The sequence below is a fragment of the Schistocerca americana genome, chromosome 6 (genome assembly GCF_021461395.2).
Source record: "Schistocerca americana isolate TAMUIC-IGC-003095 chromosome 6, iqSchAmer2.1, whole genome shotgun sequence".
NCBI classification, from domain to species: domain Eukaryota; kingdom Metazoa; phylum Arthropoda; class Insecta; order Orthoptera; family Acrididae; genus Schistocerca; species Schistocerca americana.
In genome coordinates this window covers 313,589,409-313,601,892 of record NC_060124.1, presented here as the reverse complement: position 1 = coordinate 313,601,892, position 12,484 = coordinate 313,589,409, and the positions used below count along the sequence as shown (strand labels likewise).

The 12,484-nt window shown below is 35.9% G+C and overlaps 2 protein-coding genes across 2 annotated transcripts in view; one reads left to right on the top strand and one right to left on the bottom strand.

Annotated features, from left to right (window-relative positions):
* The window catches only part of LOC124619696 (probable methyltransferase TARBP1), a 134,174-nt gene extending 132,892 nt beyond the window's left edge, over nt 1–1,282 (top strand). The window contains exons 10-11 of the mRNA XM_047146251.1: nt 836–972; nt 1,058–1,282. Of these exons, the coding sequence (XP_047002207.1) occupies nt 836–972; nt 1,058–1,208 (288 nt within the window). The 3' untranslated portion in view covers nt 1,209–1,282. The remainder of the gene's footprint in view (nt 1–835; nt 973–1,057) is intronic.
* A 6,612-nt stretch (nt 1,283–7,894) lies between these two features.
* Nucleotides 7,895–12,484, bottom strand: part of LOC124619303 (protein lethal(2)denticleless) — a 62,730-nt gene continuing 58,140 nt past the window's right edge. The window contains exon 8 of the mRNA XM_047145597.1: nt 7,895–11,370. Within this exon, the coding sequence (XP_047001553.1) occupies nt 10,465–11,370 (906 nt within the window). The 3' untranslated portion in view covers nt 7,895–10,464. The remainder of the gene's footprint in view (nt 11,371–12,484) is intronic.

The following is a 12,484-nucleotide window of genomic DNA, read 5'->3' as shown; positions in this document are numbered from 1 at the left end:
ATTACCTACAGAAAAATGTGGCTTTTGAGTAGCAGCTCACCATTGTTCCCCTTTATTTTTAACTCCCTACACATAGTCATTCTACTAGGTCGACTGCTTGTAGCACTTTGGAACTCAAGAGTGCTTTCTACCACTGATTTCATGTGATTATTTTACCACCACACTTAACAGTGCTCGAAGCTCCCTGAGTTTCTGAGGTCTGCCTAGAGCCTTGGTTTAGCTGTGGTTTTTCCTTCGCATCCCCATTTCACAATCAACCAACAGTTTACTTGGGCAGTTTTAGAAGTGAAATGCTCCTGATGGATTTGTTACTACGATGAAATCTAATGTCTAGTCCACGTCAGAATCATTGAGCTCTCCTCACAGATCTATTCTGCTATAACTACTGACAACACATTATTCCCAGCCTCCTCTTAAACTGGCGAGTCTGCCTCTCATAACATCTAGTGGTCAGTTCTGAATTACGTAGAGGTGGCTGGATTGTGTACAATTGGAAGTTGTAATATGTTTGTCTTTTAATTTCACTACACTTTTGGTAGTAGTTCTTTTCTGTGTGTGGTTTATCTAATCCAAAACAAATTGTTCAACACTTAAAATGGCTAACTGTGATTCACTTTAAGGGGAAAAGAATCAATAGAATGAAAAAAAATCCACATCATTTATCACTTTTCATATAAATGTATTGAGTATTTAACAATTTAAAAATAAATCCCATAATAAGAATTTTTTGGACTGCAGATTCAGTGAATTTTTATGTCATCCACTTTCATATATGCATACATGTTTGGTTAGTAAATTCTTGTCATCAAATATTTTGCTTTCTTCTGTGATTTAGGTTAAATCAGTTCTACTGCCACACTATTTGTTGGAGATGAAGAGACATGGTTATATTGTTATAGGAGCAGAGCAAACCTCCAATAGTGTCAAACTCAATGAGTTCAACTTTCCAAAGAAGTCTCTTGTGTTGTTGGGGTATGTGCAATATATGTCATCCATTTCCAATGTTTATATCAGTTATTTACATTCTTATTGGTTCACATTTTTTTCTCCTATTTAGCAATGAGAAAGAAGGTATTCCCGCTAATCTGCTCCCTATAATGGACACGTGTGTTGAAATTCCTCAACTGGGTGTGATCCGCTCACTTAATGTGCATGTTACAGGAGCCATGTTTATATGGGAGTATTCAAGACAGTGGAGTCTAAGATAACAGTGGTATGGGCCATTTCCCACTAATGAACATTGTACATAATATTGTAAATAAAAATTGTGCCTTCGTTTGTACTTGATGTTTCATTATAACTGCATATCTGAAGATAACCCAGATGATCTGTGAAAATTATTTTTACATGATTCATTCTCCCAGAGATTCCATTCAATTCAGCATTGTTACCACTTATTAAAGGAACTTATTGTAAGAAACTGAACTACAGAAACATTGATTGTGTAATACATAAATATAATTACTAAGTTTTTAGTATTTCAGCACAGCAGGCAAGAATTGCTAACTTATTGTCACACAGTGTAAAACTTGTTTCAAACAACATATTTTTCATCAAAGATCTGATAAATAATAACATATAAATTCAGATTGTGTTCTATCAGGAAACCATTTCAGATATTACAGTAATTCTGCATTTTTTTTTTTAAGTTGAGTGTTACATAAACTACCTGGAAGTTAAAAGAAATGTTGGATTGTATGTTAGTTGCAGCACATTTGCATTAATTCAGTCTGGAGTATTATGAAATAGCTCGTACATAGAAGTGGGGAATTTGCAGTGAACTTGAGATGCATAAAATTGTCCCCCTCTAAGATATGGCAGTTTAAGACACAGAACAAACTGGCAAGAATTTCACCACACGTTCAAACATTTTTCACATAGTCAGTTCACTGCACAATACACTTTTCTTGATGCCACAGCAGAATTGAGCCTGGCAGTGCCTGCATTCATTATGTGTATAGCTCTATATTATAGGTCATACTGATTTAGTCAGATCTTGATAAGATTTCAAAGTAGTACAAAGATGGGCAATTTGCTCTGAATGCTCAGCACTGTAAAATTATGCATTTCACAAAAGGAAAAGAAAAAAAAAAACCTTAGTATTTTGCAATTACAATATCAGTGGATCATGACTGGAATCAATAACCCCATACAGATAACTGGCTGCAACAAATTTTAAAAATAATTGGTTGCAAAAAGTTTTAGGAATATTAAATTGAATGATCTCATAGCTTCTATTGTAGGTAAAGCAGGTTGGCTCATTGGTAGATGTGGGTGAAGTTTAATTTTAGTTCTTGTTAAACCACTGCAAACAGCAATTTTTAAATTTTCATGTTTTGTTCACCACAGGCCAATAGTTTTCCTCAAATGAATTTATGGATACTGTTTAGTTAAATGGCGCCATGTTTTCACAACATTAGTTTATAATGATCTATCTGTTGTGATCTTCAGCCCAAAGACTGATTTTGATGCAACTCTCCTCACTAGTTTATCCTGTGCAAGCCTCTTCATCTCCAAATAACTGCTGCATTAATTTGAAAGGCTTGCTGTACCCATCCTTTAGTCCCACTCGACAATAATTTCCTCTAATACTGGATTGACAGTTCCTTGATGCCTCAGAAAGTGTCTGCCAGAATTTGTCACCATTTCCATACCAGTTTTCTTTATGAACTGAGAAGCAGTGGTATACACCAAACTGAATAAGTTTTTGTACAAAAAAGGGAAAGAGAGAGTCATTTGACTGACAATTAAAAACTCCTCAAGGTCAACTGCTAATGATACAAGAAATTCAAATATTGGACAAAGGAATTTATCTTCTAAGCGATGTTTGAAAAAAAAAATTAAATTTCTGTTTCCCGGATCTTTTTTGTACTTCATCAACATACTTTTTCAAATGTAGAGTAACTTCTAGTGCTCTCTTCATGACTTCAGCATTTCCAACCCTTCTTATAGAACAAAATTTGAGAGGAAACTGAAAACCCGATTATATTTGAGGGGGAAAATACTTTATCAAGTACCAGATCACCCTATGAAATTCGTGAACATTCCAACCACTTTTATTGTGAGCAGTTTTCAAAGTTCCATTTACTATATGAAGAGAGCAACTGCCACAATAAAACATGTATTGTTGATTATCTTTGTCATTGATTAGAAATGCTTGCAAATCATGCAACATTTCAAGTTCACATTTGGCCCATCCATTGAAATTTGAATTATACTCTTAGGTGACAAATTCCAACCATTCAAATCCTCCACAAAATTTAACTGTAAATCAGAAGATGCGGCAAAATTCAAAAACAGATGTTAAGTATCTTATGGATAAAGATTGATTTTGTTCGTCCCAGAAACGAACCATCAAATCCATTTGTTCCAAATCCAACTTCCCTGACTTTGTTGGCTAGGAGATTCTGGAAATGAGGGCCAAGTCCATAAGTAATTATATATGAAAACTTACCCTTGTGAAACTGTATTTTTTTGGCAATCATACTGTCAGGGAACGTAATTGGAATATGTCTGTTGTGGTTCCAGAACTTCTTGCTGAAGAAGGAGACCACTTTATTCATAGCCCATATAATTTCAGATGTTACCGCCTCATCAATAACTAAAAAATGTTTCAACGAGTTTATTTTGGAACTATCTTCAACTGAAGTTTTAGAGTTTGCAGCAGGAGCAAGTTATGGTAACTCATTACTGCCATTCAAGTTCTGTTTAGAAGAAACTTGTGACTGTACTGGTACTGTTTTTACTACTAAGGAAAAGACAACTTGTTTTGCTGCCTTGACACTAACAAATGAACCATTGCTGAATGTCTCTCTCCTCTTTCATTTGTTTTTATACATGAAATGCCATTTGTACTAATGCCAAAGTCACATTCGCATAAAATGTTCAACAGATGCCCAACTACAATCTGCGAATAGTACTAATATGGTGTGGGAAACGTTTTGGCTAGCAAGAAATCGATTTTACTCTGATCATCTTTAACACCTTTAATGAGATTAAAATTACAATAGTTTTGTATAAATTACTAAAACCTTTATAAGGAAATGCCTTTCCAAAAGGTGCGGACTAAAGAAAATTAAACAGAAGTTGGAGAGGACAGAATTGAAAAAACAGCTGGTTCAACTGATGGTCTTCCAGCAACACCTGAGATGACAGCATTGTTATGGGTGGAGCTACAATTTAACATGTCATTTCCACTAGGTGTGTACACCACATACAACTCAATGAAGCCACACTTCCAAATTTCTACATCCACATGTCACTCGGGGTTGCAAACTTAAGTAGCAGAGGCTTTGCCAACATGGTCTGCCCAGATGGACACGTAAGTCACCTACGCATAACAAAAACTTTTAAGAATCCTGGTGAATATATTATATATGATTTTTTAGTAAGTGGACTGCTGGATACAACATTTTTGGAGGTAGCTCTAACTTGCGACTACCTTCTAGAACCGCACCCAACTGACACACAAAACAACATTCATGACTATCTGTTCATTTTCATTACTTTCATGACCTACAGGCACCCTGTTAGTACTGGCTACCATCTGAACTCTTGCTATTCATACATTTATTTCTCTTTTCTCCAAAGGTCTCTTTAATCTTCCTGTAAAGCAGTACATATCTTTACTGTAGTAAATTCAATGTGTTATCCAAAGATTTATACTACGCATTGTATTTTTACCCATGTGATCATCTGTTACCTTCATTATTTCATCTCTCAAAGCCAGCCATACATTCTTATACTGTATTTCCTTTCCCTGTTTCACTGAAATGTTGCCTAATACTCACTCTGAAACTCCCAATAATCTCGGGTTCTTACAACTTATGCAGCTCTCATATCCCTAATTTCCTACCTTTTTGCAATTTCTTAAATTTTGATCTACATTTCATAACTAATATGTTGTGGCCAGATAGCACATCTGCCCATGGAAATGTCTTACAGTTTAAAATCAGTTTCAAAATTTCTGACTTACTGTTGTATAATCAATCTAAATCCCTCCAGTGTCTCCAAGTTGCTTCCATGTATGCCTTACATGATTCTTAAACAAAGTATTAGCAAGAATTAAATTATCCTCTGTGTAAAACTCCACCAAGTGGGTTCCCCTTTCATTTCTTTCCTTTAGTCCATATTCTACTACCGAGCGAGGTGGCGCAGTGGTTAGCACACTGGATTCGCATTCGGGAGGACGACAGTTCAATCCTGCGTGTGGCCATCCTGATTTAGGTTTTCCGTGATTTCCCTAAATCGCTTCAGGCAAATGTCAGGATGGTTCCTTTGGAAAGGGCACGGCTGAACACATTTACATTTTCCTCTCCTTTACTATCTGAATTAATTTTTTTTATCTCATCATAAATTCTTTTAATCTCTTCACCTGTGGAGCTAGTTGGCATATAAACTTTTACTATACTATGCTTCCCATCTTTTGCAATACTGATCATAGTTATTATGCTTCATAATTAATCAATCCCATAAAACGTAATTGGAATGACTTTACATTTCAAAATTTGGTTGTTAAGTGCTCTTAACACTACATGTTTGTGCATATGAAATATGATCATCATATCGAAATTGTTTTTAAAGATGAAAGCATCTAACTATTTGGTACCAACTGTCTGTTTCATGTCACAGACATTCCTACAGTTTATGAAATTACAACATGTTGTAGGTGAAGAATAGGTCCACAATTTGTCTTATTTCAAATAAATGGTTGTAGCTCAATCATAAGTTGCATTGCGAAGTATCATTTTTTATTTCTTGATGGTGACTTACAGCAGGGATGGTTTGAAAATGGACACAGGTGTCCGAAAATAGTTATCATCAAGAAATAAAAATTAGATACTTCTCAATGGAACTTACGATGGGAGCTCCAACCATTTATTTCAATTCCTGCAGTGCCTGTCTTTTGGTTGTGTACACATTTCCTATAGATTCGTTTACCAAGGTATCCTTGTTTTCAGTTTGGAGTCATTCTTTATTTGTGGCCATAAAGTCTAACTGTCAATCAAATTAAATTAAAGCAAATCTTTCTCATCACAAAATATGCCTCAGATGATCAAAGGTTGTGATTTATGAGACTTGTCAATTGTAACACTAGATAATCCTATTAGTCTGTACATGATGTTATAATACATATGTTGAAACTACTTCAGACAGATTCTGTTTTAGATGGTTGTCATTAAAAAAAATCATTTATGGTTATAATACATTTGGTGTTACTTATTTAGAAACATTTTACATGGTTATCATTCAAGAAATCTTCTACCCTACAGTAACATTTACTTTTCATGTATCCTTCAATATTTTTTTAGATTTGAGTTACATCCCCTTCCATATTTTATTTATAAATTTCATGTACATATAGTGTCGAGTTTCTCATATAGTTTTAGTCTGTGCTAGGTAACATGTAACTTGCTCTATGCCTCATCTCAAACTGATGAAAGGAGATGTTAAGCTGTTGCCCTCAAAAAGTTGTGGGTTTTTCTCTGTGAAAATGAGTCTCCCAATTTTTCTTTTGTATGTACTGAATCGCAGTGAAAGATTACATTGTATTATATTGTTTTTTGTTTATATAACATCTCAGATCCAGCAATATATATTTCTCTCTATGCCAGTCATTCTATTTTATTGATTGCAGTGTGAAACTTTTTGTTCAATAAACAACATTTATTATCTGTCACTGTGCTAATGTAAATTTAGGAACCTGTAAGTACAGGTAAGTTTTATTATATTTTAGTACACATACTACTGAAACTGAAATAATGAGATGCACAAATTACACAAGAGGAGCAAACAACATGTTCTATTGGTATCATATCACGAAATAATTCATGACGCAGCTTAATAAAACAAACAAGGCCCAAGTTGCCACATGGGGCACCAAGCTGAGAGGGAATTAGTAGTAGACACTTGAAACACCAAGCTAGGAGAGGCATTTAAGTGCAAGACTTGTATACAATGGCGCATCAAAATTAGTAGGGAAAACCAACACAAGTGGAAGTGTTTAAGGGGATGGATGGAGGAGGAGGGAAATAAGAGATTACGTGGGAAAATGTTCTCGAACCAGCCCTGGAAACAGAAACAATGTCATTGGTAGGAAATTTTTATATTATGTACGCAACCACCATGCATTTTTTCATCACATTTATTGTATTGTATTCACTTGAGCCAAACTTTAAAATTAAAAGAACAGAATGGTTAGTCATTACTTATCTTCAACAGGCAAAATTTGAGTATTGCCAATACAAGAGTACAAAAAGAAACTATAACTCAACTTTGGGAAAATTTACTTTTTCTGCAAAATGAAAAGAGAGCTAGATTTGCTACGGTTGGACAGGATCCGTTATGATGATAGGAAGGAGGCCACTCTCCAATGAAGAGTGAACCTGGCTTCTTTCTCTGTTCTATCTTATACACACACGAAACAGAGGAGCAAGCAATTACGCACACTATTTATCAACTGTGTAGTAATGGATTTTTATGGCTTTGCTGCTAGTAGATGGCATGAAGGGACTCAAAACCTCTGGAAATGTATGGTTATTTACTTTGGTTTACGTTTCTTATTTTATTAATCCTGTTGTATTTATGCTGAGTTTTAAGAGAAACATTCTCCTCAGTTTCTTTAAATGTTGACTTCGATTCAACTTTACAGAAATATTGTTAATGACTTTCTTATAATGAAGCCTGGTCTATTTTTTGTCTTTATAGCACTTTATATTAATTAAATTACATTAATGTTAAAGTAGTTACTGCATTTCTCCAGGCTGAACAGGCAGATGATGATAGCTAGCCTTCTGAAATTAGCTGTTAAGTATTCAAACTTCACTGATAGAGATTGATTATTTTTTTATTTTATTTAAAATATTAAACATTACAATACATATTGACAACTACACAAGTTATCCAAAAAGCACCATTTACGCACACAAGCTGCAACAGAAATTGAGAAAAGGGTGCTCAGCTATATTTGGTTATTTGTTAATTAATCAGAGATTTTGTTCATAATAGCTGAAATAAGTTTCCCTTGCTTGCCAATAGTCTCAACATTATCAATATAAAGGATTGAAACTGGTAAATAAAGATGTAAATATCTAATGGATGGTAGCCATGACTGAAAATATCGGGTGTCTCAAGGAAAGTTTATATTTTAAGAGCTCTCTGTGCATGCGCACCAAATCTGTGGAGAGTGGCGGGTACATTCATTGCTTGCTTGGCCTTTAGGAATCCAGTCCTTATGGAGTGCTTCTCAGGAGCGGACCACCCGGGCGACCAAGGTCGTTATTAAGAACACGCGAATCTGTGGGGAGTGTAAATTAGTCTGTTCGTGATGATCCTAACCTCTTCATCCGTTAAGTGTCCAAGTTCTTTAAAAGTGTAGAGAACATTACTGCCCCAAATTCTGCAAAAATACCTTAAACTGCATCCTTACAGTATCCAACTGAGCAAGAATTAAAGCCCCAGGATGCCAGACATAGGCTGCAGTTCGTTATGTGACCGAGTGCCCTTCATTTAACGCTAATGGAGTGCAATGAATCCTACTCATAAGCAAGAGAAACCACTGCATTCGCCAAAAGTAACAAGACGAGAGCAGATGTGCAGTTACATGAATTTGGAACACTGTTTGACGATATTAGCTGAATTTCTGGTGCCTGAATTGCAGAACTTTCCTGCTTATAACCAAAGAACATGGTTTCAGCAAAGATGGAGACTCAGCGCACACATGTCTAATGCGAGTTCTTGAAATTATCCTTGGCAAATTGATTTTCAGGAGGGGTAACGACCCTGAAGCGGTCCAGATTTGAGCCCATTGATTTCCCCCACCCCAATGGGGATATGTTAAATCTAACATTTATGTCAGTATTCCAACTTCTCTGGAGCAATTGACAGGAAACATCTGTAGTGAAGTGACAACAATTCTGGTGTCTACATGTTGAGCCGTCATGCAAAGTTTTTTTCATCATTTAAATGAGTACCATAGGCATGCTGCAGTTTGCTTGAGTGAAGAAGTAAATTCCTAAACTGTATATTTCAATAACAAATAAGGATTTTGATGATGGACTTCAAAATCCATTTTATTTCGACACATCAAATATAAACTTTCTTTTGAGATACCGTGTGTAGCCATTAATTAATACTTTAATTCACCCATGCTCAGGCAGCCTTTGATTGCCAGTGTTACCTAGAATTGCATAAAAAACTACATGATGCTGTGACTTGCATTTGACATTGTGATATAAGCACAAACTACTCAACTATACAACTCTCATTTATGTCACTTATGCCACACACAGTTATGGTGCCAAGAATTATTTTACCAATAAAGTATTTAGAGTTGTTGAGTGCATGAAAGACTATCCCTCTGCCATAAATTTTCCAATGCTCACCGACTCCTAGACCAAAAGGCATAAACTGGGTGTGCCAATCACCTTGCCATCTTCTTATTAATTCCACAGAACAGGATAGTTCTGTGTTATACATTTTGTTATCAGCATATTACATACTTTTTCACTGATATGGAGGTCTTTTCACAGAAACAAAGATAATTGGGATAATAACCAAATAAAAGCATAATTGCATTATTACTCTGTAATGAGTCGCCAAAGCCCACAAGTCATATCCGTGAATAACCTCCAAAATTTTGTTCTCCTTAGAGTTACGTGCTAAGTTCACAAAAATAATCCGCGTATGGATTGGACATTCTACAAAAAACACAGAGATGCAGCTTTGCTGTATAACTGGAAGGCATGACATTAGACTGATGGCAAATGATGATGAAACGTGAAAATATTAAGTGTTACAGGTTGCATTTACTTCAACAAGTATTTATTTCAGCCATTGCATTGCTGTAGACAAAATCTCATTATATATACACATATATACATATTGTCAGCTCTTCTATTTCCTTGAAAATCCAAATGATAGATTTCATATCACAACATGTACACATATAGTAATGTTTATACAGCTGTGAGAATGCAGACATGAAATGACAGAACATTCAACTTAAACAAAAGCTGCTTTCTTCTTATATGGAGAGTCTGCAGGCGAGTAAAAGGCAATCATTCAAAAGTCTGAAAACCTGAAATCTAGTTCCAAGCTTTCATAATCAAAGATGTGATGAACTCTTTGGTAACCACTAACTATTGTTAGTGAAATGAATCTGTCTGTCTGTCTTCTATTTTTATAATAAGTATTGATCTAGTGCACAGATCACCTTCAGAATCTGTGTAACAGATCAAATCCTTTATGTGTATCTATAGGTCTATGCATTACCACTCAACATAATCTAACAAAACTAAAATTATTTTTATAAATACATAAAATTGATCACATTTTACTTAGTCAAACTGGCAGGAGATATTCCTTTAGTCAACTTACATGTACATATAAATTACTTCCATTCTCTCTTGCATTAAATTCAGTTCATCCTCATCCTTGACACACACACACACACACACACAGACTTTACTTTTCATACTCATCTGAGTGCACAGAGATATTAGAGAAAATTGACTGTTCACTATTTGCTTTTCCTGATACACGGAAAAATTTGAGTATGCTGCCATCAGCCCCTGACCCAGACCGTTTACGTCTCTTGGGTGTATAATGTGATGACACAACAGCTGCCTTTAGAACACACGGTTTTTCTTTCTGCAATTTAGTTAGCCAGTCAATATTTTCCTTTTGTAGTGGACTCCGGTTGCAAAAGTGGTGTGGAGATGTCCCATCCACAACATAATTGGGGAGTTTGTCTGTTGGAGAGGAGAACAAAGATCGTGAATTACAAAACCCGGGGTTGTTGTCTTCTTTCATATCAATACTTTTCTCTCCAGGACTGAAAAGTCTCCTTGCACCTCTGGAATCACTAGGTGTTCTCTCCAACATTTCCCCATTGTTTTCTTTAATTGGAGATAAAACTGATCGCTTCTTATTTGTAGAGCCCTGTGAGTCATCATCTTCCATCATATCTTCCAAGCGCCTTTTCAATGAATGTCTCTCTCTAACGGATGTAGTTCTATCCTTTGCAGATAAGCATTTTGAACAGGGTGTTACCAGTTTGCCACTGTTACAACTCTGGCATTCCTCCAACTCTGGTGTTTGCATATCTGATACAACTGGTGTTCTCTGATGATTGAAGATGTATTTTTTGTGGGATCTGGGTGTTGTTTCCAAAGTGGCCACAATGTTTTGTGCCTGGTGAAACGTGGGCCCCACAATTTTTTCTGCAACACCTCTAAGCTTTTGCCTTGGAACCAGGCCTGGAGAAACAATGTCTTCTGCCCACCCTCGAATCTCCACTTCATTGTACTCTTCGTATTCATTACCAACTTCCCAATAACGGACATGCGCATCATCTGAGCACGTTACAATCTGAAAATAACAACAATTTGTGATAAGCAATTTCAAATGGCAGCTGCTTTATTATAAAAAGAACACTAATTTCAAGAAACTATATGGTTATTAGACTGCCATTTTCCCCCTTGCATACTTAATGCATCAGCAATGACAAATCAAGTGAAGGTACAAAATTAAGGTAAACTTTTAAAATCAAAACTGGCAGGAGAAAAAAAAAATGATAAAATAACATTTTGAAGCTAGACAATATTTATGGTGTAATATGAAAAAAAATTAAGTCAGAAGATCATTAAAATATGGAAAAGCAGGCCAATGCATACTTTGAGCAAGCACAACTCCAAGTACTGTCAAATATATGCAAATATAAGACAAAACTGCTTCAGGAAGAAAAAGGAATTGGTTGCGGGAGTTGAAAGGTGGTGGCGGGCAAGGAGGTTATACAGAGTCACTCACCCTTCGACAATCTGCAGTGCACTTTACATCACAAGACAGCCCAGTTTCAAACTATTATTCTCCATCTCTACTAACTCTCAGCAGCCAATGAGATTTATTATGTAAATTGGAATAGGAAGGAGAGGGGGTGGGGGAAGGGAAGGAACTATTGACATCAGCTGCATTGGGACATCAGGCGGAATCAGCAGCGATAAGTGAAAATGTGTGCCAGACCAGGATCCAAACTCAGGGTATCCTACTTACTAGGCAGTTGTGTTAACCACTGCACCACCTGGCCATGTCTGAAAGAACAGACACCATGCATTCATACAATGAGATTTAGTCTTCCTCCAGACACCTTGCCATGAATAGCACTGGATGGTGATAAATGGTCTCCCCCAAACTGTGAAGTGGCCATACTTCAGAAACCATTCAGTTTTATGCACTATTGTCCATAGCAACACTTTATAATGCTTGGCAAAAGAGAAGGCATTTGCTCTCTCTATCTGCCATCACGTCCTTCTGACGTGTCTGGCAGTATAATTTAATTGATAAGCATTTCTGCCACTTTGAGAGATTTTAACAGGAAGATTACTCCATTACTTTGCAAATGGTGTTTAAGTGGAATTTTGTATTTTATTACTGAAAACAAACGGTGAATTTTCTACAGTATAATATAGAAAATTTCGAAGTAATT